The sequence below is a fragment of the Vipera berus genome (assembly GCF_964194415.1).
Source record: "Vipera berus genome assembly, chromosome: 3".
NCBI classification, from domain to species: Eukaryota; Metazoa; Chordata; class Lepidosauria; order Squamata; family Viperidae; genus Vipera; species Vipera berus.
The window spans coordinates 129,457,552-129,482,953 of NC_138204.1; the positions used below are offsets into that span (position 1 = coordinate 129,457,552).

Consider the following 25,402-nt stretch of genomic DNA (forward strand, 5'->3'; position numbering starts at 1 on the left):
CCATGAAGTAAAAAAGATGTTGAGACTCTAGAAAGAGTACAGGGAAGAACAACAAAGATGATCAGGGGACTGGAGGCTGAAACATATAAGGAACGGTTGCTGGAATTGGGTATGTCTAGTTTTATGAAGAGAAGGATGAGGGGTGACATGATAGCAGTGTTCCAATATCTCAGGGGTTGCCACAAAGAAGAGGGAGTCAATCTATTCTCCAAAGCACCTGAAGGCAGGACAAGAAGCAATGGATGGAAACTAACCAAAGAAAGAAGCAATCTAGAACTAAGGAGAAATTTCCTGACACTTAGAACAGTTAATCAGTGGAACAACCTGCCTCCAGAAGCTGTGAATGCTCCAACACTAGAAGTTTTAAAGAAGAGACTGGACAGCCATTTGTCTGAAATGGTATAGGGTTTCCTGCCTGAGCAGGGGGTTGGATTAGATGACCTCCAAGGTCCCTCCCAACAACAACAACAACTTCTTCTTAGTTACAAATGTCATCTAGAGAAATGACTTATCTACATTAAACTTGATGTGGTTTACATTTTTAAACCATGTACTGGTTCTCTTTTCAACCATTCTTTCACTCATGATCCATTATCTGCAACACCAAGTCACATTATTTTGCATGATAGGTAATAAGAAAACTAAGTAGAGAATTTAGTTAAAATTAGTAGACAATTCTGAATCCAATACATTCAGCTGATACCAATTAACCATGGGCATTTCACCTGCTTATTCTTTAGCAAAACTTGTCCAAATAACTTTAATATAATCCATTTTCCATCTGAACCATGATGGTTGCAGAATTAAAAATTATCTTCCTCTTCCTTCTTTGACAACATAATCCTAATGATTATTTTGGAATTAGTATTTGGAAGAAAATGGAAGGACACTTTGATTCCAACAACAAATGAATGAATGGTTGTAAAAGTTGATGGAATTAGCAGAAATAGCTAAATTGACTGCTTTGATTAAAGAAAAGAATACAATTAACTTTATCTCTATTTGGAAATTGCTTTTGGACTTAGTGCTTGAGGTGGAAAAAAAATGAAACTTTCATTTTCGGTTTTGCTAATTAGATAGGTTTGTTGTTGCTAGTAAGTATTATTATGTAAAAGTAAAAAGTTGAGGTTGTATGTTATAACCTTATTGTACTGCACAAAAAGAGTCAGAAGTCAATGCTTTCTCCTTTCTTTTCCTGTTTACCCTACATCTCTTTCCCTTCCCCTCCCCTATTTTCCCATAATAAGAAAACTGAAATATAAAAAAGTATTTGGAAGGAAAGTCAATTTCCTCCTCTTTTTATAGCCAGCATCTAGTGACCCTAATACTTCACATCAGAAAATATTAAGTGGGTGTGACAATACTGGAGAGGCTTTTAAGAAGAGACTGGACATCCACTTGTCTGAAATAGTTTAACATCATCTGTTTGAGCAGGACCTCCAAGATCCCTTCCAACTCTGTTATTTTATATTTTGTATACTGTATTAACTCAACATTATGTATTTACCAAAGCATTCCCCAACTGTGGCACACAGACTGTTGTATAGCTTCCTCTATACATAGCCAACCAATGGTATTCTAAAATATGGATAAAACAGTCCTATTTTCTTTTCATAACTCAACCAATACAGTAATGTTAGATTTCTGCACCTAATGTAGTTTTCCTCAACTTGCATACCAGGACATTCTCTGGAAATATGGACTTCAATCTCCAGAATTCTAGCTGGAGAATTCTGGGAGTTGAAATCCACTCACTGGGGGCAAGTGGACCTATTGGCTATTTTAGTTCAGTATTTTTTATAATTATAATACACATCATCCAATAATCTTTGTTACTTTCAGAAAGAAATTAAAAATTATGAAATAAAATCATATTGACCTTTTCAGGATTTCAAAAGATAAAGTTCAGTCCCTTGATTGAAAAAAGGTTTAGCCTAATTGAAGAGAACCGAAATTATCAAATAAGAGAGATTTGTGCTGATTACTAATTCTATGTTTTTAGTAGTATGTAATGGTATCTCACTTATAAACCTGTATAGCAAATCTGGAAAAATTGATATGCTGTATCAATTTTTTTCATTTCATCTCAGAGTTAATGTAAATCATACTTAATCTGTTCAGGTAAGGCACGTGTAGGCTTAAAGCATAACACACTAAACTGCGTTTACCTGAAATTCCAGAGTATATTCTACTTATCCCACATGAACCTTCTACCCAAACATTTTATATTGGGAGGAGGAAATATGGAAAATGAGGGATGCTCCTTTTTGAAACCAGAGGCAAGCTCAGCTACTGCATTAATTATAAATTAATCCTGCAAAGTGGAATGCATATAAATGTGGCTATAATGTGAATCTAACAATATAATTTGGGCATAATACAAGTTGTGACTTTAAGAATAATTATCTAGATATAATTTTGGAGAAATATTTTCTGTGATGTGAACATGCTGCTGAAGCAAAGGAGATCAATTTTCAAATGAATCCTACTGAAAGCTTCTTCGCACCTCTTTAATTTAGGAAAACATCATCAATAGGGCCATCAGGCAGAATGTCTGCTTCTTTGACCCAAGTTCCTGTTCTGGAAAAAAATAAATATATATATTTAGATATTTAGAATGCTGTGCTCACTCAGCTTGGTTGTTTTCTTGCAGACGTTTCATTACCAAATTAGGTAACATCATCCATCCTTGTAGGAAGTGGGGTTTGCTCTCATTTTATGTACTAATGGTTTGCCCTGTCACTGTTGGTGGGACAACTGAAGAGTTTAACCTATTTAATTAGATGTCCATTCAGCTGCCAGCACGTTGGTTAGGGGTATTTAGCAAAAGCGAAGAACTTACTTTTAGAATAATTGATCTCCAATGCTTCATCTTTATAGTATATATTCAGCTAAAGTTTAAAAAGCTCATTTTAAAACAATTGGTTTATAAGGTAGCATCATCCACATACAAAGTATCACTATGTATTTATTAGCTAATTTTGTATGCAATACTGTTTAACTTAATCAGTACACAATTAATATATAAATTATATAACAAAGAATGCACCCTGCCTAATTCTTCTGTCTAATTTCTCTCATGTTGGTAAAGGTCTAGACCTATCTGTTTTGTTCCAAAACAAAATATTAGTAAAATAGATAAAACACAAATATGCTGAAAAACTTTTGGTGGAATGGAAAACAATGAAAACGTTTGAATTCTCTATTCTTAATCAAAAATGGAGTTTCCAAATGGAGGAATTTGATTTGGCAACATTTGTTTCCAGAGTGCAAACTAAGTAAAATGAGTGGATCAAGGAAGCAAAAAACATTACATTTAGATAACCTTTTATTGTCATTTTTTTTACTGTGGGCACAACAGCACACATCAAAAATGAAATTTAATTGCCCACTCTCAAAGTGAAACACATACATGACACACACCTAACCATACTATATACAACATATGTATAGACCCACACCCCTACATTACATAACAAATAAATATTAAATACTGTCCATCTTGAATACATAACTGAAAGAGGGAGCTTGAGAGTTCACAAGGTTAATGCTGTATGGAATGAAAGTATGGCTGAATCTGGATGTTCTGCTACGGGTACCACAAAGAAGAATCTCAGTTAGTCTGAATTGTCTTTCTATCCTTTAATTCAGGGGTTTTCAAACTTGGCCCTTTTATGACTTGTGGACTTCAACTCCCAGAATTGCTCAGCCAGCATGCCTGGCTGAGGAATTCTGGGAGTTGAAGTCCACAAGTCATAAAAGGGCCAAGTTTGAAGACCCCTGCTTTAATTTATCCATCCTAAACATGTAAGCTGATTTTAAATATATATTCTCTATAAAATAACTGCATATGTACTAAACACATTCTATGCATCTTTATTCAGAAGCACATCCTAAAAATTCAACAGTAATTAAGCAGATAGTTTTACAGCTCTATGTTTTTAAAAAGAAATTAAAGCAGTAGTTTTCTTGGAGAGACAGCTGAAAAATGTTCCAATATTTCAAGAGCACTGATAGTTCACCTTTTATAACGTAAGACTTAAAATGTAAAAAAAAATAATTTGAAAATATTGAATCACTTTTAACCATGAAAAGAAACAGATTACAAATTAAAATCTACAGAGTAGGCACATAATGAAATATTTTCAACATCTGTACTGTCAGCTGAATAACAGCAAACAGATCACATTGGATATTATATTAAATATAAACAGAGCCCTTTTCTTGCTACGCTCCATGCCCCTACCTTAAGCCCAAAGCAGAGAGCTAAGAAATAGTGTTGGCAACAAGGTATTTCTGCTATAAATTAAGATCAGAACAGCTTCAGATGTTTAGTTGTATCTGAAGGTTTTTCCCCCTAATTCAAATACCATTGGATATATTAGATATATACTATTTCAAATGTAATTGGATATATTTAGGAAGCATATCTAAAATATTCAGATAAGTGCTAGGCATTTCAGTAAAATGGATTGTGTGGTAATTTCATCATACATTATTTTGAATATGCATTATTGGTCTTCTTTAAAATAACTTTCTAAGCCCACAAAGCCAGGGTAGTATCACACATGAATTTATCACTGCATTTTACAAAGAAGAAAATAAGAAGCAAATCCATTTTTTGGCTGTTCAAAGACACACCTAATCAGATATTTATGCAAGAACTTTTGTCATGTTATTATTGTTACAGGTGATTTGTTATTTTTTCTCAGTGTATTTATATTTATATTTTATTGTTTTAATAAATTTCTATTTTGGATGCTTCTGGGTTGGCCAAATTCTTGTGCCATACTTAAAAAAATCTTTGATAGAATTATACAAAATTTCCTCACTGTAGCTGTAGAACCCCTTTTCATACCACAGCAGGCTGGATTTTGCCCACCCCCACCCCAAGTTGCACTGCACACCTCCTGAGTTTAATCCAGTACGATGAAAATGGACTCCAAAAGAGCAATGTAACAGGAACTCTTCATAGATCTCACACATATGATACCATTAATCTTAGAAGACTGAAGCAGAAAGTTTACGATATGACTAAAGATTTTAAACTTACAAATATCATCAGGAATCTGCGTCAGAACCATGTTTTTGTGGAGTTCCAGGGAAGACGAAGTAGATGGAAGAACCAAAGAAATGGCTTACCACAAGGTTGTATATTGACCTCAACTCTTTTTAACATTTACATCAGTGATCAGCTGTTCCCTGAAGGTACCATATGTATGCTGATGATCGAGCAGTGGCGGTACAGGGGAAAACATTTGAGGAAGTTGAACGATCAATGCTATTGTGATAACCAGTTAAGACCAAATCCAACAAAGCTCAGGTATGTGCCTTCCATCTTTGCAATAAGCTGGCTGCTAGCTGCACATTATACGGAAAGGGACGCTATGGGAGCATTGCCACAGCCCTAAATATTTAGAGGTCACTCTAGATAGGGCCCTAACATATAAGCAGCTCTGTACCAACACTAAGTTGAAGGTCAGTATGCAAAATAACTTCCTCAGGAAATTAATGAGCTCTACCTGGGATGACAAACCAAGGGTCCTTTAAGACAACAGCTCTTTGCTATTCAGCAAATATGCCTGCCCATTCTGGCATAAATCAGCACATGCTGGGAAAGTAGATGTTGCTCTGAATGAAGCTAGCAGAATTATTACTGGATGCTTAAACCTACCCCTCTAGCTAAGATGTACCACCTAGCAGGCATTGCCCTGCCTGCTGTTCGCCGAGAAGCAGCAGCATACAGAGACCCAAATCATCAGTACCTGGACAACACCCTCTCTATAACCAGCTCAGCGGAGACTAAAATCCAGGAAAAGCTTCCTTAGGTTGACCAAAGACTTTGGAGAATTTTAAAGCAGAGTGGATCTATGGCAAGCTACAAAGCACCAACACAGGATGGAACCAACGGAGGAGCTGGCAGCTGGGTCTGATGAAAGCTGGAAATCCTGGAAATCATTGTATCAACTGCATATAGGTACAACAAGATCCAGAGACACTCTGAACAAATGGGGCTATCGGGTTGCTTCTATTCTTTGTGATTGTGATTACATATGTATACCTGCCCTTTGTGCCCTGATCAGTGTACATTTTGAGGACTTTGTGGCAGCGTGACAGAACACAAATTAATGTTGCTAGTTTCTGGGCAAGATCTGTTTAATTTATACATATTTTAATCCTGTATTTTATATTTTAAATTTTATGCCTTATTTTATGCCCTATAGTATGCCTTATTTTAATTGTGATGCTTCTGACGCAAATAAATATTAACTTCTGTTGATGTTTTAATTATTTATTGTAGTACATATGTTTTTGTGGTCAGTTGTAAGACACCATGAGTTGTTGGCAGATTTGATAGTACAGAAACAGAACATAATTAGGTGATTTGTTTTGGATTTGATGTGGGTACATAATCTCTTGTTAGTTGCTCTCCAAACTACCCTGCAGGCAGATTTTCAGTCATTTCCAAACAAGCTGTTTTCCACTAGTGCTACCCAGGGCAGGGCCAATACGCATATTTGGTAAGAAGCCATCTAATGGCTTATTGTGCTGTTTGTGTATATTACTACTGCAAAGAATTCTCAAAAACAATTGAAAGTTGAAATTTTGGAAAAGACAGAATTTCAGGCATGCAGAGGCACCGAAAGCAGTTTTCTTGCATTTGCAAAAACATTTTTGAAATACTGGACATTTAGTAAAAAAAATAACAGGGTTATTAAAATGTTTAGATAAAAATGACTGCTTAATGGCATCAACTATTGTGCTGAATCAGAAGTTTCTAGAATGGAATAAAAATAACCCTGGATTTTCCTGTAGAAAGACTTTTCAACAGATAATTTGGAAAACACCAAAAGTGGAAAGTAATACAATTCATTTATCTTCTTGTAGCCTCTGCGTGCTGCAAAATCTTCAAACTGGTGAACATACTGACACCTCAAAATCTCTATTTGGGCAAATGGGAGGACCTGGGATTGCCTGCTTGTGCTCCATACAAAGACTCCTTTGCGAGAAGACTGTAAAACAATACTCTCTGGTGGGTTTTAGAACCCTGCAGCTGATAGAAAGTCAGCTTTTCCCAAGCCACAGTTCAGGGTCTTCAAATGGACACTTCCCATTTTAATCACTTCAGGAAATTGCTTGTTAATTTTTCTTTGGCTATTAAGAACCTTCAGCATGACAAGTTTCATCACAGTGGATGATTTTTTTACTTCAATCCTCAGTGAAAGAAGTAAGTTTCAGTACTTAAAAATATTTTTTTATTCTGAAATAAAACAGCAAAAGGGTGATTAGAACATTGATATTACAAATGAACGAAGGGGCCAGATGGATTGAAAACAACCCTTTGAAATTAATTACAATAATCTTTCCAGTGGATTGTTTAAAATCCTGTTAAAATGTATGCAAATCTTGAATCTAAGAAATGTTCTGCTAGGGAAATGATGCAATTACAGAAAACCATGATAATAGATTTTGAAAGCTGGACACTAGAGGCGACCACAAAGAATTTAAGATTATAATTAAAAGAGAACAGACCCACTAATACAGAATGGATAGAAGTATTTTAACTTTTGAAAAATTCAAGGGTATTTGAGAAAAACAGACATTTCTATTAAGACTGACTGTTATAAAAATTGATTTAAAAGAAAAGGTAGTAGAGAAACAACTAAGAATCTGGCCATTTTGGATTTGGATTTAAAAATGGAAAGTTACAAGAATGGTATGAAAAAATATGTTACACTGGATTTACACATGAAACTGACTGATATATTAATAATTAAAAGGGACACACCAATAATAAATCAGAAGAATGACTTGGAGAACTTTTGAGAGCAGGCAACAGAATTTCATTTTTAATGGTGCCCAATGTAAAAAAACTGACAAGGTTATCTATCTATCTATCTATCTATCTATCTATCTATCTATCTATCTATCTATCTATCTATCTATCTATCTCTTTCTTACAAAAGTGATGTTACATTTATAATGGAATTCCTGAGAAAAGTCAAAGAGAAGATGTAAAGAAATCAGCTTTTGAGACACTATATAAAGAGAGAAAATATCAATATTTTTAAAAGCCAAAAGAAGGAATATGAAGTTGGTTTTTTTGATCAAGGTAAAAATATATGGGGTTTTTTCCTATTAGCTCTTAATATTTTTTTTATTGACCAAGACTGAATGAAAAAGCTTTAAATATTTGTTTATAATAAGAGGGGAAAAGAGGATTTTTGGTAGTATTGTTTTAGAGAAATACTAGTAAAAATACTACTTTTTTAAAGAGAAAGTGGTAAGCTATAGCAGGGCTTTTCAACCCGTGGTATGGGTACCACCTGTGGTACATTGGCACCTAGCAGGTGGTACACGACTATCCTAGAAAAGCGGTAGCGGGGGAGGGGAATGAGCTGAACTGGTGGCAGCACCGCACAACCTGCTGCAACCACCCAGCAGAGGGGGGGGGAAATAAAAACCAAACACCCCCACCCCACCCCCACTGCCAATCATCAACAGAAATGCTCACAACAATGAAAACCTTGGACAGGAGGAAGAGCGCTTCCGAGTGGGCAGGCAAGTGTCTTGCTTGGCTGTGGCTTGGGGGGCACTTTTTCCAGTGCCATTGTAACTTTGAACAGTCACTAAGCGAACTGTTGTAAGTCGAGGACTACCTGTATTTCATTACTTTTTTCTTTTGGGGGGGGTCATCAAGTTTTTGACACCTTGCTAGGCGACTGGTGGTACTCGGATGTTGCCATATCCTAAAAGTGGGACAATGGGTGAAAAGGTTGAAAAGCCCTGAGCTATAGTATTAAAAGTAAAAGATTACTAGGTTGGTTTATTTGGGGTTAAAATATAAATGTTAAATTTGTGAATGTTTCTGGAAGGAGACAAAAAGGAAATGTTAAGAAATCAACTTGTGGGACATTATTTGAAGGAATTCAAGATTACGATTCTTAACATGTTTTTGATAGTTCTTAATGGAATTTTCTTAACTAGGTTTGAATGATGACATTTTAAAGATTTCTTTAAAATTGATATGGGAAGACATAGATAAGAAATAAGATATGGGAAGAGATTATACACACAAAAAAAATATATGTATGTCTGTATTAATATATAATATTAACAGACCACCCATCTGCCTCATAAAATGAATTTGGGTGTTATACATAAAGGCTATATATATATTAATAAAACAATTAAAATAATAAAATAAAAATTCTGAATTAAAAAAGGGGGGAAGTGGCTATGATAAATTATTGTGTTAAAAGGAAAGGAAGAGTCTGAAAATGATTTAAGGTTAAAATTTATGTTCTTTGTGGTCCCTCTTAATGGACTTTTACTGATTAGGACAATGTCAAGACTTTAAAATGTGTTTATAGATAAGAATAAGATATGGAAAGGAGATATTTTGTTGAAATGTTACGAGGTGGTGATAAAATTACTGAAATAGTCTGTACTTGTCTTGAAGGGAGAAGTCATGTCTTTATACAGTATACCTTGTTTCCTTTTATATATATAAAATTTCCAATTTCTTTTACAGTTTTTTTTCTTTTTTATATTTTTCTTAAGTTTATATTAGTTTTACATCTTTATGTTTTAAAACTTTAAAATTTATTATTAAAATTATTAAAAAATTAAGTAATACAAAAAGCCTGGGATTGTCTACTTCAGAGTCCTGGGATCGAACAACGGACTGCCTTGTTTTCAGTTAAAATAAGCAGAAAGGATGCATAGCATTTTGGTGAAGCAACAACAGAATTTTATTTCTTCTAGCTACTTGAAATATTGCAATTATTTTTGATACTAACATCAATATAATCTACTTAACTTTTTCTGAATCTTTACAAAAGCATTAGACAAAATAATTATAGTACAATAACCATTTCGTTCTGTTGTTCACAATAACTGCTTTTATACCGGTAGTCTTCGACTTACAATCAATCACTTAGTAACTGATCATTTAGTTTCAAATTATGATGGACTTCTTTTTGGAAAAAAAATTAAATAATCTCAATAAAATGGACAGAACATGTTGTAGCAGAGTAACAGATCAAGAATAAACTGCAATGTAATTTTGAAATTACTTTGAAGGGATTTAACTGTGAAAAGCATTGATATAAAGATATGGACATACAAATGGAATTGAGATTGGCAGAAAACATACAATAGCTTTTATTATAGAAATCAAATCCATTCTCTTTTTTAATCTGTAGCTCTCTCTGGTGTACAGCCTTCAAGGTCCCCTAATCATAAAATACCCAAAACAGACACCATTTTCTTTTGAGTAAATTACTTCTAATTAAATCAAAGCTATAATCCCAAATCAAACTGGATCCTTAAACCATTGTTAAATTTATGAAATCCATATTCTAAGCATCTTTTTGCTATACAGCTATTTCTCGATTTACAGCCAAAATTGTGACAAGAATTTCCATCGCTAAGCAAAGCAGTTGTTAAGTGAGTTGTGACAAATTTTATGAACTTTTTGCCCTGGTAGTTAAGCGAATCATTGCATTCATTAAACAACTCTGGTTTCTTCCATTGACTTTTCTTGTTGGAAGCCAGCTGGGAAAGTCACAAAGGTAATCATATGACCCCGGGACTCTGAAACCAAACACCTGATTTTTGATCATGTGTCTGTGGGAAACTTCAATGGTCAAAGCTGCAAGGACTCATTAAAAGACACTTTCTTCAGTGCTGTTGTAAGTTTGCACAGTCACTAATCGAATGGTTGAAAATATAATCCAAAAACTCATATATTTGAAAGTTTTTAAAAATCACATTCTCATCACCCTCCTTTAAGAGGGAAGGGACTTGCCCGATGAAAACAAGAAAACCTTGTTGATATGCAAGGTCATAATCTCTCTAACGCAACAATTAAAAAATTGTTATGGGATTGTTTGGTGGAATCCTGACTCCCAGCCACTCAATTTATAAGCGACCTGAGAATGACGGGGAACTCACGGGGAACGGCTATCTGAAATCATGTGGATAATCTGTCAACAATCCCTCCTTCCTTGGAAGAGATTTGTTGGTCTGGAACTAAGCATGATTTCCTCATAAATGTGATCCTACACATTGGCAGGCTGTCAGCATGATATGGCATTCACTGGAAGTGTTGAAACAGTCTCTTTACAAAGTGCTCTCGGGCAAAGTGGGACTTTGCTTCTCACAAAACAAAAACACCCATTACCCATTGGGCAGAACTGGGCTTTTTGGTGCACTGCACTCTAGAGGTTTTTACAAGGGGATGTTTTGGTGCACCACACTCCAGGAATGTTTTTGCAAAGGGTCATTCGGTACACTGTTGCTGCTTTGGGCTTTTTTTTTTTTTTGCAGCTAAAGTCCAGTCCAGTACCCAGGCTATACTCCTTGTCAACAGGAGAAGAAAGAAGATGCTGAAGGACAGCTGGGGCAGTAGAAAGCAGGATGATAAAAGTCTCAGAGTGCCGAGTGGTGCGGATAACTACAGGCTGGGATTGACCTGGGGTGGCTGTAGCTTCCTAGGGCCATCCCATTGCTGGCAATGGGGAAAAAGCTCTGATGTCGCGAGTTTGACATGTCTGCTAAGAGCTGAGGGAATGGTAATCACTGGTGGAACATTGCTGACATCTACCTTTTTACTGTATTTAATAAAGCCACTGCTATAATACCAGGCTGAGCCTCATATCCATGAAAATATGATTAAGCACAATGGTCATAATCCATAGCACAAATGCCACCTAAAATAAATGGAATCTGTGCATGTGATCTCCTGGGCTGTCATGTAGCTCTGATTCATTTCAATAGCACTTACAGAGAAATTGCCCCATAATTATTAGAACTAATCATGAAAAATGAGTGTAAAACAAGTCAGAAGAAAATTTAAATATACTTTGGGCTTTATAAATTCAGTTGTGGCTACTCTGAATAGATTGAAGAATAGTTCAATTTCAGATTTTCACTATAAAATTGCCAGGTCTCCTGAACTTAATGCTAATATTGATACATGGGAAAAATGTTAATTGGAACCATTCTGGTTTTAGCAAAAATTCTGAGAGAGAGAGATCAACTTTTGAGGGAAGGCAAGCAGGCAAGAAAGCCAAATTGTGTCATTTCATACACAGGTAACATCAAATTTTTCATTACTATATGTCCAAACTGACATGGTTTCTGAGTGTGATCAATTGCAAAAATTATCACTCAAACAGACATTTTTGGGGGGGGGAGAGGAACAGGAGAATAATGGGAGTTGCAGTTCCTGTGGTCCTAAGTATGGGCAGGCGACCAAGCAGCCACATTTTGCTCATGTGACATGGGGCATTTGCAGTAGCTGTTAATTTCAGGCATGGATAAATCCATTTTTTCAGCTCTGCTATAATTTCAAACGGTTGTAAAACAAACAGTCAAGGAACATCTGTAGGCATTTTTTTTTTACTGTTTATGAGTTTCCTCACAATACTTCAACTGACCATTGTCAGAGATACAGCACTGGATCAAAATGATGTTTGGCTTAATGTAGCACAACACTTTTAACTTTCTCAGAATTACAAAGGAAAATATATACTTCATATTTTCAGTACAAAATTAAATGAGCATTTTTTATATTGATTTTTCCCCTTGTAATCTACTAGTAAATGTCAACTGATAAACCTGAGCCTATTTGCCAATATGACTAAATGCGAGAAATATGAAGGTTGCATCATAAAAGACATGGCTAGCAGCAGAAACTGGAATTGTATATAGTAAGGAGAAACAGCCTTAAGCCAGTATCGGAGTACTTTATAGCAGCATCTGGTTGGTCACTGCAGGTAACCCAGCAGATTACGATCTTTGACTTTCCTCAGAAAAGACTTAAGAACAGAAGAAAATAATCACACTAAATTATTTTTGGTATATTATTAAATGACTAAGACTTCAAGAAAAGTAACACAGCTGCAATATAATATAAATCCTGTAAGTTACAGCTTGGCTGGTCTGTATCCAATCCAATGCTTATCAGACATGCTCATGTATGAACTGTGCAGAATGTTAGAAATCTCATTGAAGAACTGCAATTGGTTGAACTTTGCCTCACCCAAGGTGGTTTCAAGAAAAAACCTGTTTTGACAGGTTTTTGATAAGGATAATTTAACCACTATCAGGAAAATAACTTACTATAAAAGCTTCTGCCTCCTTAATGAACTGCCATTTTCCTCCTAAACGATTTTCTCCTTTTTTTTGTATCAGCTTCTAGGTTGCCCCAGAGTTTTATTCTGTAAAACTTTTAGCAACTAAACATTTACTGACAAGAATGAAGGCACGTTGGAAGTCATATTTCCAATTTGTACATATTTTTCCTACTTTATTACAGCATTTGATTAATATGGCTGCAGGACACTGAAACATAATAAAACAAGTGAATCTAGTCAAATTTCCTACCAAACAATTTGCAGTGGGGTTCTTTAGGCAAATATTCATATTCAATCTCTTAGATAAAATAATTAGAAGATAATACACTATTCCAAATCTTATTTCTTCACTTTATATGTAGTTTCTGACAAAGCAAGTTTGGGGAAATCTATGGCTTTCCAAAAGTTGAAGAAGTACAACCCCAGCATCTTTCACTCTTGGCCTTCCTGGGTGTGGTTGTTGAGGAGTACAGATTCATAACTTCTAGAAAGCTGCAAGTTCTCCAGCCATACTTTATAGCCTAATTTGTAAAGCCTTTCACTATCTCTGTGCTTTACCAGAGTAAGTGCATTGAGTATAGTGACTATTTACATTGAATCTCCTGATGCTTTACCTCTATTCATGCTTCCCCCCCCAATGATGGATACAATGTCTCCCATTAGTAAATCTTTCAGAGGGTTGTACCATTTCAAACTCAACTCAAATTTGGGGAGCTATCTGATTTGATTGCAGCTATGCAAGGGAAAGATTTTGATCATGCTTTCACTGCCCACATCGTAATTCTTCCATTATCTCAGTTTACTGTGGACAGGTAAATTATGAGGCCAAAATACTTTAAATAGCAATAGCACTTAGACTTATATACCACTTCATAGTGCTTTACAGCACTCTCTAAGCAGTTTACAGAGTCAGCATACTGCCCCCAACAATCTGGGTCCTCATTTTATTGACCTTGGAAGGATGGAAGGCTTGAGCTGGTGAGGATCAAATTCTTGGCAGTGAACTGAATTAGCCTGCAATATTGCATTCTAATCACTGTGCCATCACATTAAAGAAACAGAGAAAATCACTGATATTGCCACAGCAACATTTTTAGATATCTTATGTCTTTTATCCCAGACTATGTCCAATTAACTATTCTTACTTCCAGTTCAGCACATTTTACTAACAACTATGTTTGTTTTAATACAATCACAGAAAAGTCTTGGACTAAAAGAAAGAAAACGTATTTTTTTTTCAAAAAAAGTGTAATAATTCCTATTCTCTACAATTTTCTGGTTTCACAGATTATAATTATAATTATAAATTCATGTGTCTTATTTACAATACTTCACCTGGTGCCACTTTCCCATTCCGTTTCCTCTTTATCTTCTTTGGTTTCTGGAACATGTGGATGCTTTTGCACAATTCTCATTCCACCAGCTTTGACTACAAAAAAAATAAGTTGAGGTAAAGAATCTACCAGATAAGCTAAGTAAAGATCTAATGAACATATTAAAGTTAACAATTTTATAAATTAGAATTATTACATCATTTGATAACTGAATCCAAGAAGACATACAGAAAACAACCATTACTATTTTTTTTTAATTCCATTTATATCCCGCCCTTCTCCGAAGACTCAGGGCGGCTTACAAGCTTAGCAGTAGCCTTCATTCTATTGTGATAAAATTCATTCAGCACTTATTGGTTCAACGTTTACTGTATGCCTAGATCTTTACAAATTTTTAACAGACATCTTTGTGGAAAGCCTTTAATTCAATTACAGCATCTCTATTAAAATGATAGCTAGGGATAGGGTCAAGAAAAGAATCCTGCCTCAGAACTTTCATAACCATTGCATTATTCAATTGATAAAAATATCATATATGTTGATATATGAATTTATATTCCCATTTAAACTTCTGGTCAATTTATACCAAAAAGAAATGCATTTATGTTTTAAATTTCACATTATATGGGAAAGTTACCACTGTGGATGATTACTTTAAAGTGAATTTATATATATATTTCGTTGGGTTCAAATGCATCTGGTATGGCAATGACAAAAGTGTTTATTGTTGTAGAACTATGTAAAAATGGTATAACAAATTATGCTAAATTATTTTCATAATACTTTCTTAGGAGAACATATGTTAGAAATCTTCTATCCAAGGAATTGTGGTTGATGGGGTCTTTGGAAATGAAACAAAACCATAAATCAATAAAAGCTTCACTTTATAGGTACTTTTCACTTTAAAAATTACATTACAATAGCACAGGAATTTAGTGTACCTCTATCAGGATGTACCTACTTAACTTCACACCATGCAGAGGCTAATATCATGCCTTCTGCACAAAAGATTTCTTTGTACCACTACAGTATTATTTCACTATATTTCTTCTTGGTTCCAAACCCTGAATTTATAGCCTTTCAGCTATTTTCAACCTCACTCCTACTGAGTCAAATTGCTAAACTGAGTTTAACAAATAAGTGTCCTGGCAAGCCAATTAGGGAAAATAAGATTCTTAAAGCTATTTACAAAGAAATGCTTTCTCCTAAAACAAGTTGTGATACTTTAAAATCTATGCTGGAACTCCCCCAGCCCCCCCCAAAAGCATCAATTGTATTTTACTGGCTGTGACTTTGCCTGGATTTAAGATGAAAAACATGTAACATTTTAATTCCAGAAATTAACTCTTAGTGAATGACCAGAATAGTATGAAATGGAAATTGACATTGGCTCCATCCACACATCCTGAAATAAAATTGCCCAATATATTTTTTTTGTCAGAAGGCATTGGAAATATACTTCAGTACTGATTCCTGAATTCAGCAATAAAGCCTTTATAGTTCTGAATAGCACAATCACTATCTTCTGAGAAACTCCTGGCCAAAAAGATAGGAAGATTATTTTGCTGATAAATTCAGAAAAATGCACATCCTGCCTCAATATGTATAACAGGACTGAGAACTGTAGAGAGTTAAAAAAGGGAAAGATTTTGACAGATCATTCAACTTTCAATTGTCCATTTATTAATTGGTAATAATAATAAAACATTCTCCATTTCTGTGTGTAAAAATGCACAAAAGCTGTAAAGTGAAGTATTCAGTTAAGCTTCTAGTAAAGGATTTGTGCCAGAAGGAGTAATATACTTTTGCAAACCACTTGTTTGTACTTAAGATCTTGCAAGTGTAGCGGGGTTGGCTGAAAGGCTTTGTGGGAGCCTGGCTGGAGGAGGAAATGGAAAGCTTGGACAGCTGCTGCTGGTTTTGGGTGCGGCGGGCACGGATCTGGCGGAAGGAAAGAAAAAGGGAAGGAGAAAGGGGGGTGGGGTGGTTGTTGTTGTCAGGGAGAGACCAGGTGAAGCTGAAGAGGAGTTTGGGGTTTTAGGTGATTCCTTTCCTCTGAAGGAGAGGGAAGGAGAGAGTGAGAAAGCTGAGTTTTATTGCTTTCTTTTGCAGGAGGATATCCCGAGCGAAGGGAAGAATGAGAGTGAGAAGAGGGAAACCTTGCTGGGGTTTTAAATCCAGGTTTTAACTAGAAAAGAAAAAAAAAGGGTGGGATTGGGCATAGAGAGGCCTGGGATTACGAGTGCTGACAGAAGAGAAGGGGAGACTGGTCGCTGCTGCTTCGGAGACCAGCGGCCGTCCGAATTTTGATCATCATCACCTGTGTAAGCTGTTGTTCTGTACCAGCCTGCTACCGGCCCTGCAGAAAAGGCAGGGACAACCCCTTTTACGAGAAGGCAAGAGGCTGGAATTACGCCTGCCAAATTTATTGCTACAAAAACAAATAGAACAAGACACAAACCAAGAAACAGCAGCTTTTCAAGCGGTTGCCTTCAGCCAACCAGCCCTCCCACGCATTCCCCCTTAAATACAGTTCAGGGCGTGGCTTCTCTCTGCCTCCTTCCGAGGAGCCCCATTGCCTTCCTGTTTACTCCTGACTGATTGCCTCCTGCGTCGGGCGTCCTTGAACAGGGCCAGCTGTGGGTCATCTTCATCCACGCTGTCAGGCTCACACAGCTGGGTCTGCGTCGTGACCAGATGAGAGGGGCCTGTCTGAGGGCTCTCATCAAGCTGTCCAATCCCCTCAGCAAGCTCAACACCCCACTCCTCCTCCTCCTCTGAGTCGTCCGACCCAACTGCCAAACCCACAGGCTGACCCTGAATCACAACAGCTGTAGGCATTGTGGGGAGCTACCCCCGAGGGTGAGCTGTTGCTGCGGAGCGTTGACTATCCTCGCTCATGCTTTCCGTTGCTGCCTGGAGCCAGAGGGCCTCCAAACTTACATCATTATCACCTGTGCAAGCTGCAGACATTGTGGGGAGCTGCCCTTGTGGAATGAGCTGTTGCTGCGGAGCACCCACTATCTTTGTTTGTGCTTTCCATTGCTGCTTGGAACCGAAGGGCCTCCTCCCCCGTTTTTCTCAAGCGGCTTCCACAAGCTATTGACTACCATTACCATAATTGCCAGGGGGTTGATGAACACTGTCACATACTGCTATGTCTAGGGGTTGGTCGTCTCTGTTCCTGTAAACCCCTTTGATGACGAGAGCCTGCCACCTCTTCACTCCCTCTAAAAGGACATACTATCAATGCCCTGGGAGTTTGGCTGCTGAGCTTAACTACAAAGGAAGGGGGGAGGGCTAGGAGGGTCTGGGCCACAGGTCGGCAACCTGCGGCTCCGGAGCCGCATGCGGCTCTTTGAGCCGTCTCTTGCGGCTCCCAGCCGCCCGGTGCGCGCGCACCTCTTCCAACGGGCAGTGGTGCGCGCGCACCTCTCCAAATGGAGAGTAGCACCGCCCGTTTGGAGAGGTGCATGCGCACCTCCCCGAATGGGCGGAGGTGCGCGCGCACCTCCCCAAACCTTTGGAGAGGTGTGCGCGTACCTCCGCGCGAATGGGCAGCGGTGCCGCTCTTTGAGGAAGCTGCCGCGGCCCGTCTGTGAAGCTGCCGAAAGCGGCAGCTTAGCAGACGGGCCGCGGCAGCTTCCTCAAAGAGCGGCGCCCCTGCCCATTCCGAGAGGTGCGCGCGCACCTCTCCGAACGACCGGAGGTGCGCGCGTACCTCCGCGCGAATGGGCAGCGGTGCCGCTCTTTGAGGAAGCTGCCGCGGCCCGTCTGTGAAGCTGCCGAAAGCGGCAGCTTAGCAGACGGGCCGCGGCAGCTTCCTCAAAGAGCGGCGCCCCTGCCCATTCCGAGAGGTGCGCGCGCACCTCTCCGAACGACCGGAGGTGCGCGCGTACCTCCGCGCGAATGGGCAGCGGTGCCGCTCTTTGAGGAAGCTGCCGCGGCCCGTCTGTGAAGCTGCCGAAAGCGGCAGCTTAGCAGACGGGCCGCGGCAGCTTCCTCAAAGAGCGGCGCCCCTGCCCATTCCGAGAGGTGCGCGCGCACCTCTCCGAACGACCGGAGTTGCGCGCGCACCTCCCCAAACCTTTGGGGAGGTGCGCGCGTACCTCCGCGCGAACGGGCAGCGGTGCCGCTCTTTGAGGAAGCTGCAGCTTAGCAGACGGGCCGCGGCAGCTTCCTCAAAGAGCGGCGCCCCTGCCCATTCCGAGAGGTGCGCGCGCACCTCTCCGAACGACCGGAGTTGCGCGCGCACCTCCCCAAACCTTTGGGGAGGTGCGCGCGTACCTCCGCGCGAACGGGCAGCGGTGCCGCTCTTTGAGGAAGCTGCAGCTTAGCAGACGGGCCGCGGCAGCTTCCTCAAAGAGCGGCGCCCCTGCCCATTCCGAGAGGTGCGCGCGCACCTCTCCGAACGACCGGAGTTGCGCGCGCACCTCCCCAAACCTTTGGGGAGGTGCGCGCGTACCTCCGCGCGAACGGGCAGCGGTGCCGCTCTTTGAGGAAGCTGCCACGGCCCATCTGCAAAGCTGCCGAAAGCGGCAGCTTTGCAGACGGGCCGTCGCCGTCGGGCAACCGGGAACCGGTTCCATCTCATTTTTTAAAAAATGGCAGCCGCGTGCGTCCGCGCATGCGCAAAAAACCTTTTTGCGCATGCGCGTGCATGGACACACGCACGCGGCTCCCTCTTTTTTTAATTTGTGATGGAACCGGTTCCCAGTGGCTCTTTTTCTTTTTTAGGTTGCCGACCCCTGGTCTGGGCTTAGGCGGCCCCTGAGGGGGTTACGCTACACATGGAGACTCGTCTGGGGTACCCTGCCTGCCCCTCCCTTTAGCAAAAGAGAGTTGGTCTCACATAGAGACATGAGCCAAGGGAACAAAATGGACTCTAACGCAGTTATTAGGTGGTGCGAAGAGTAGAATAGTGAAGTAAGGATAAGCATAGTAATCAATGTTCTTGGCGATGTTTGGTCAGAAGAGTGAATTTTACAGATATTGAGGGTCCTGGTCCCAGATCAGGGGGCGTATATGATAAACATGAGGGTGGATCGGGATTCCCCCCATTTTTATGTACTGCTGAAATGGAAGAAGAGTTCTGGAGTGCTTTCACATTGAAAATCTGCAACTGACAGAAGGCATTAGAGTAGGGGTGATTTTCCGACTGTATGAGGTACATCCTCGACCGAACCTTTTGCCCACAAGAAAAATGCACTTCCTTACCCACGGGGACAACAGAAGTAGGGTTCACACAGGCTGAGGAAAGATTGACTTCCCTCCAAAACCTGATGGGGGGCTATTGCATAGGGGCTGGATATAGGAAATTACATGCTTTCTCGGGGATGCAACCGGTGTCAGAAGGGGAAGAGTATGAAGCCTGGATGGAACAGGCAATACAAGCAGTTGAGGAAGGGGATATACCGGACACCCAAAAAAGGCAATGAGTTAGAGAAAGTTTAAAGGACCCAGCTGCAGAAGCCATTAGAAGTCTAACATTGAGTTGGGGACATTTTACTGTTCGCGACTATCTCTCTTTATTGCATGATGAATTTGGATTTGCTGACATGGTCTCTGGTTTAGTTTTGCTTGGAACATATGTATCAGAAGAGGTGCGAGAAGCTGTCTGAATATATAAGGCGCCTGAATAATTATTATATCAAGTTGTGGAAAGGGAGGGATTAGACCCAACTGAGGTACAACAAGCCAGGATAGAGCAACTCTCCCAGGGTGCTTTGGTTTCGGACCCTGTTTGGAACCAAATAAAGGTCAAAGCTAGAGGGAGTGTTTGGGAGTATTACGAGCTTATAAGGAGTTCAGGAGACCGAGGTAGTAGAGGAGGCTAAGGAGGTGACAGTCAAGTTGCCAGTGGGATGGCTCTTAGGCCCAGGAGTGGGAAAGGTTAGGATCACGATCAGTTAACAATGATGCAAGCTCAGATACTGGACTTAACTAAGATAATGGCTTCCTGGACAGTAATGGGTGACCCGCCCCTGAATGGAGGTCGGGTTGGGCAGACTGATGGGGGGATGGGCCCGTTCGCTCTAATAATTCAATGAGACCAGTGGTTTCTTACAATTGTGGTGGTGTGGGGCATTATAGGCATGCGTGTACGAATCTATGCAGAAGCTCAGGGAACCCAGTTCAGTCAGGAAACTGTCAAGGGACCCAGTGAGGGAGCTAGCTGGGTGCCCAGTGATATCAGTCAGCCCCGACAAGAGGGGATTCCCTTGGAAATCCTCGGCGAAGATGGGAGTGACGGAAGTTACTCCCTTTAGTGAGAAATCCCCATCCCTTTGAACTGCCAGAAACTAGAGCAACAGGGCTCCAGCAACAGCCTTTGGGGAATCAAGTGCAGGTCGTTAAACCAGACACTGGGTTTCCCACTATTAAGGTTCCCCAACAGTTGGTGGGCCCTTCTGCAATAGTGTCAGTGCAAGTGGAAGGTATTTACACTAAGGTCCTTTTGGATTCATGTGCACAAGTTACATTACTATATAGGGTTTTTAATGATAGATATCTGATGTATATGCCTATACAGGAATTAGGTGACCTGAAGATCTGTGGTATCGAGACTGAAAAATTCCCATATGATGGATATTTGTTTATACAGTTGACATTTGGGCCTTCTATTGCTGGGTATACAGAGACTTTTGATACTCAGGCTATTGTGTGTGCCCACCCCTCAGGAGTTAGTCAGGGTTTGTTGATTGTGGGGATGAACACAAGCTTGGTTACGCGTCTGCTCACCCCAGTTGTCCCCTTGGGGGATGACCTGATGACAAGGGATGTTCACCCTGCACTGCAGACAGTATGTTGGCATCTGGCGCGGGAGCATCAAGCCCTGGCAGAGGGGGTGGGGGCAATTATGGAAGTTGGACAGAGAGAAGAGGATAATACAACCAGGGGAAGTGGTATGTTTGAGGGCTTCCGTTAGATTGGGAACAGCCTGGCCTGTATCTTATTCTTGAACATGGCCCCAAGGGGCGGAGTGGTGAGGTGGAACTAATTCCAGAGGTAGTCTCCACGCGGGTTTTATGGCAGGCAAAAGGGCGGATCTCGGTTGGGGTCTGGAATATCACAAGCCTCCCTGTACGGCTGAGGGATCAGATGTTGTTGGGGCAATTGAGCCCAGCTACCCCAATTGGGTCTCTGGATGATAGTTTTCAATGGATCAGTTCTATCCCAAGAATACACAGCTTTCTCCTGAGTGGCGGGAGAAGGTGAGAGATCAGCTTTGGAAGTGGAAATGTCTATTTTTGAGAGATGAGTTTGATGTGGGCTGTGCTAGGAGTGCCCAGCATGTAATCTGACTGAAGGAGAATAAGCCCTTCAGGGAGAGATCTCAGCGGATTCCCTTAAGCGATCTGGATGATCTTAGAGAGCATCTAGCAGAGCTGAAAAAGACGGGTCATTAGGGAATCCTGAAGTCCTTATGCTTCCCCTATAGTGATCGACAGGAAGAAATACAGGTCCCTGAGAATGTGTATAGACTACCGCACTCTTAAACTGGAGGACTATCCCTGATCAGTATAACAACTCCTTGGATAGAGGATGCTCTGCAGTGTTTGTTGGGGGGCGAAGTGGTTTAGTGTAGTGGATTTAAGGATTGGCTATCACCAAATCCCCATGCACCCAGAGGATAGGGAGAAAACTGCTTTCATCTGCCCAGTGGGGTTTTAAGAGTTTAATTGAATGCAAGGGCTGTCAGGGGTTCCAGCGACTTTTCAAAGGCTCATGGAACGGACAGTGGGGGATATGAACCTGATAGAGATGTTGGTCTACTAAGATGATATTGTCTTTGGTGAGACCCTTGAGCAGCATGAGGAGCATTTGGAGAAGTTATTGACAAAGCTCCATGAGGAAGGGCTGAAACTGTCATTGGAGAAATGCCAATTTTACCAACCATCTGTCACTTATTTAGGTCATGTTGTCTCGGCAACGGACCCTGTCAAGCTTCAGGCAACTGTTTCTTGGCCCAGGCCCCAGAATGTAGCAGAACTGAGATTGTTTTGGGGATTTTGTTCATGTTATCGGAGGTTTATGGAAGGATTTGCAAAGATAGCTCACCTGCTCAATGAGTTGTTAAAGAATGAAGAAGTAGAGGAGTGGTGGGTTGTTTGAATCCAGTCCATCAAACTAAGGGACCCAGGAAGTCTTGGGAGTCTATTCAGGCAGGATGCACTGAATGGTGTGAGCAAGCTTTTGACCAGTTGAAGTGGAGGTTTACGAACACCCCAGTGCTGGTTTATGCAGATCCTAATTAACCGTATGAGTTACATGTGGATGCTAGTCGGGATGGCCTTGGGGGGTGTTATATCAGGAACATGATCAACAGCTGAAGTCCATCGCATATATCAGCAGGGGCTTAACTCAAGTGGAAAAGAACTATCCCACTTGTAAGTTGGAATTTTTGGCACTCAAGTGGGCGGTTGTGGATAAGTTGAAGGATTATCTGTATGGGGCAGAGGTTAAGGTTAAGGTTAATTCACTCACGTATTTGCTCACAACCGCTAAACTTGATGCTATGGGGCATCGATGGTTGGCCATCCTTTCTGGATTTAGGTTCGGTCTGAAATACCGCCCGGGTCTGAGGAACATGGATGCAGATGCTTTGTCAAGCATCATGATTCAGGGGCATATGTCGGGGAGTGGATACAATTGACCCCTGATGACATCCAAGTGCTGTACCGAGTGTTTGAGCACTGAGCTAGGGGGGCAACTGGGGCTGAATCGGTGGTGGTTACAATTGCAGGTGTCTCCAAATTATATTGTAATCCTGTTCTGGTCAGAGGGGAGGGTAGGTTTGTTCTAACTAAGAAAGATCTGAGGAGGGACCAGGAAGAAGATCCCCTCTGTGGCCTGGTTGAGAGAGCTCTGAGAGGTGGCCAGTGGGAAGTTTTACTTGCCAATTCATCGAGGGGAGCCAGAGTGTTGTACAAGGAGTGGGATTGCTTACAGCTTCACGATGGAGTGGTTTACCGGAGGGGCCCTTTGGATGGGTCTGAAGAAAGGTGGCAATTATGCTTCCGGAGAAACACAGAGAAGCGGTGTTGACTACGCTACACAATAAGCATGGGCATCTGGGGCCGGAAAAGACTTTTAAGTTAGTAATGGATCAATTCTATTGACCCTGTATGAAAGAAGTCGGGAATTATTGTAGATCCTGCCTGCGTTGCGTTCAGAGGAAACCCCTACCTTCAAGGATTGCACTGATGGGCCATATGCAAAGTTATGGGCCCTTGGCTTTGGTTTGCATTGATTTTCTTTGCCTAGAACCGGATGTAAGTGGGCGAGGAAATGTATTGGTTGTGACTGATCATTTTACCTGTTATGCCCAGGCTTTCCCTACAAAAGATCAGCACGCTGTTACGGTAGCTATTTACTGGTAGAGAAGTTCTTTGTACATTATGGGCTACCTCAGCACATACAGTCCGATCAAGGGAGAGACTTTGAAAGTAGGCTTGTTAAGCAACTATTGGGTTTACTGGGCATTCAGAAGTCACATACCACCCCTTATCATCCACAAGAAGAGCCACAGCCTGAGAGGTTTAATCGTACTCTTTTGGATATGTTGGGGACACTCACTGAAGAACAAAAACATTGGAGGTGGAGTTCCCCAGGCTTATAGTTCTGGGTGACTTCAACCTGCCTTCACTGGGAGGGTCATCTGAGTTAGCTCGGGAGTTCATGGCCTCCATGACGGCCATGGGCCTGACCCAAGTAATTGAGGGCCCGACTCATGTGGGGGATCATATTCTCGACCTGGTGTTCCTGTCTGGACAGTGGTTGGATGATCTAGGAGGGGGTTCATCAACTATTGTTCCCCTGTCATGGTCAGATCATTATCTCCTGTGGCTGGTCTTCCGTTATGCCACCCCCCGCCGCCGCTGGGCTGCGGAACCGACCAGGTGGTTCCGCCCCAGGCGCCTAATGGACCCGGAACGGTTCCAGATGGCGCTTGGGTCTATACCCATCGCCCTCACCCACAGCCCAGTCGATGCCCTGGTGGATGCCTGGGAAAGGGCGGCCGCCAGGGCACTTGACTGTGTTGTACCCTTGCGACCTCTGACCCGACGCAGATCCCGTTGGGCTCCGTGGTTCTCTGCGGAGCTCCGGGAGATGAAGCGTCGGAGACGGGGTCTAGAGAGCGGTTGGAGGTCCAGCCGATCCGAATCTGACCGATTGCAGTTAAGAACCTTTATAAGGTCTTATCTTGCGGCGATAAGGATGGCGAAGTCTAACTACTTCGCTGCCCTCATCACTTCCGCAGATAATCGCCCGGCCGCCCTGTTTAGGGTAACTCGCTCCCTCCTTAATCAGGAGGTGAGGGAGGATCCCTTACGGGGACGAGCTGAGGAGTTTAGTCATCATCTGGCGGACAAAATCGCTCAGATCCGGACCGGTCTGGACTCTGACTGGGCAGAGTCTGACGTGGAGGAATCGGACGGTCTTGAGCATGTTATCTGGACTGAGTTCGATCCTGTTTCCCCTAATGATGTGGAGAGGATCATGGGGAGGCTGAGCACCACCACCTGTTTGTTGGATCCATGCCCCTAGCTAGTTTATGCGGCCCGGGAGGAGACACAAGGCTGGTTCCAGGCAGTAATAACTGCTTCTTTGAAAGAGGGTGTCTTCCCTGCCGCCTTGAAGGAGGCGGTGGTGAGACCCCTCCTCAAAAAGCCTGCCCTGGACCCGGCTGTTTTAAATAACTATCGTCCAGTCTCCAACCTTCGCTTTTTGGCGAAGGTTTAAGTTTAAGTTTATTGAATTTTTATACCGCTCTTCTGTTGAGAGTGTGGTGGCACAACAGCTTCCTCTGTTCCTGGAGGAAACTGATTATCTGGACCCGTACCAATCGGGTTTCAGGCCCAGATACAGCACGGAAACGGCATTGGTCGCGCTGGTGAATGATCTCTGGCGGGCTCGGGA

The 25,402-nt window shown here is 41.2% G+C and overlaps 1 protein-coding gene across 1 annotated transcript in view; it reads right to left on the bottom strand.

Moving 5' to 3' along the window:
• The window catches only part of DAP (death associated protein), a 44,153-nt gene that overhangs the window by 14,804 nt on the left and 3,947 nt on the right, over window positions 1–25,402 (bottom strand). Inside the window, exon 2 of the mRNA XM_081326153.1 lies at window positions 14,481–14,574. Coding sequence (XP_081182279.1) covers window positions 14,481–14,574 — 94 coding nt within the window. The remainder of the gene's footprint in view (window positions 1–14,480; window positions 14,575–25,402) is intronic.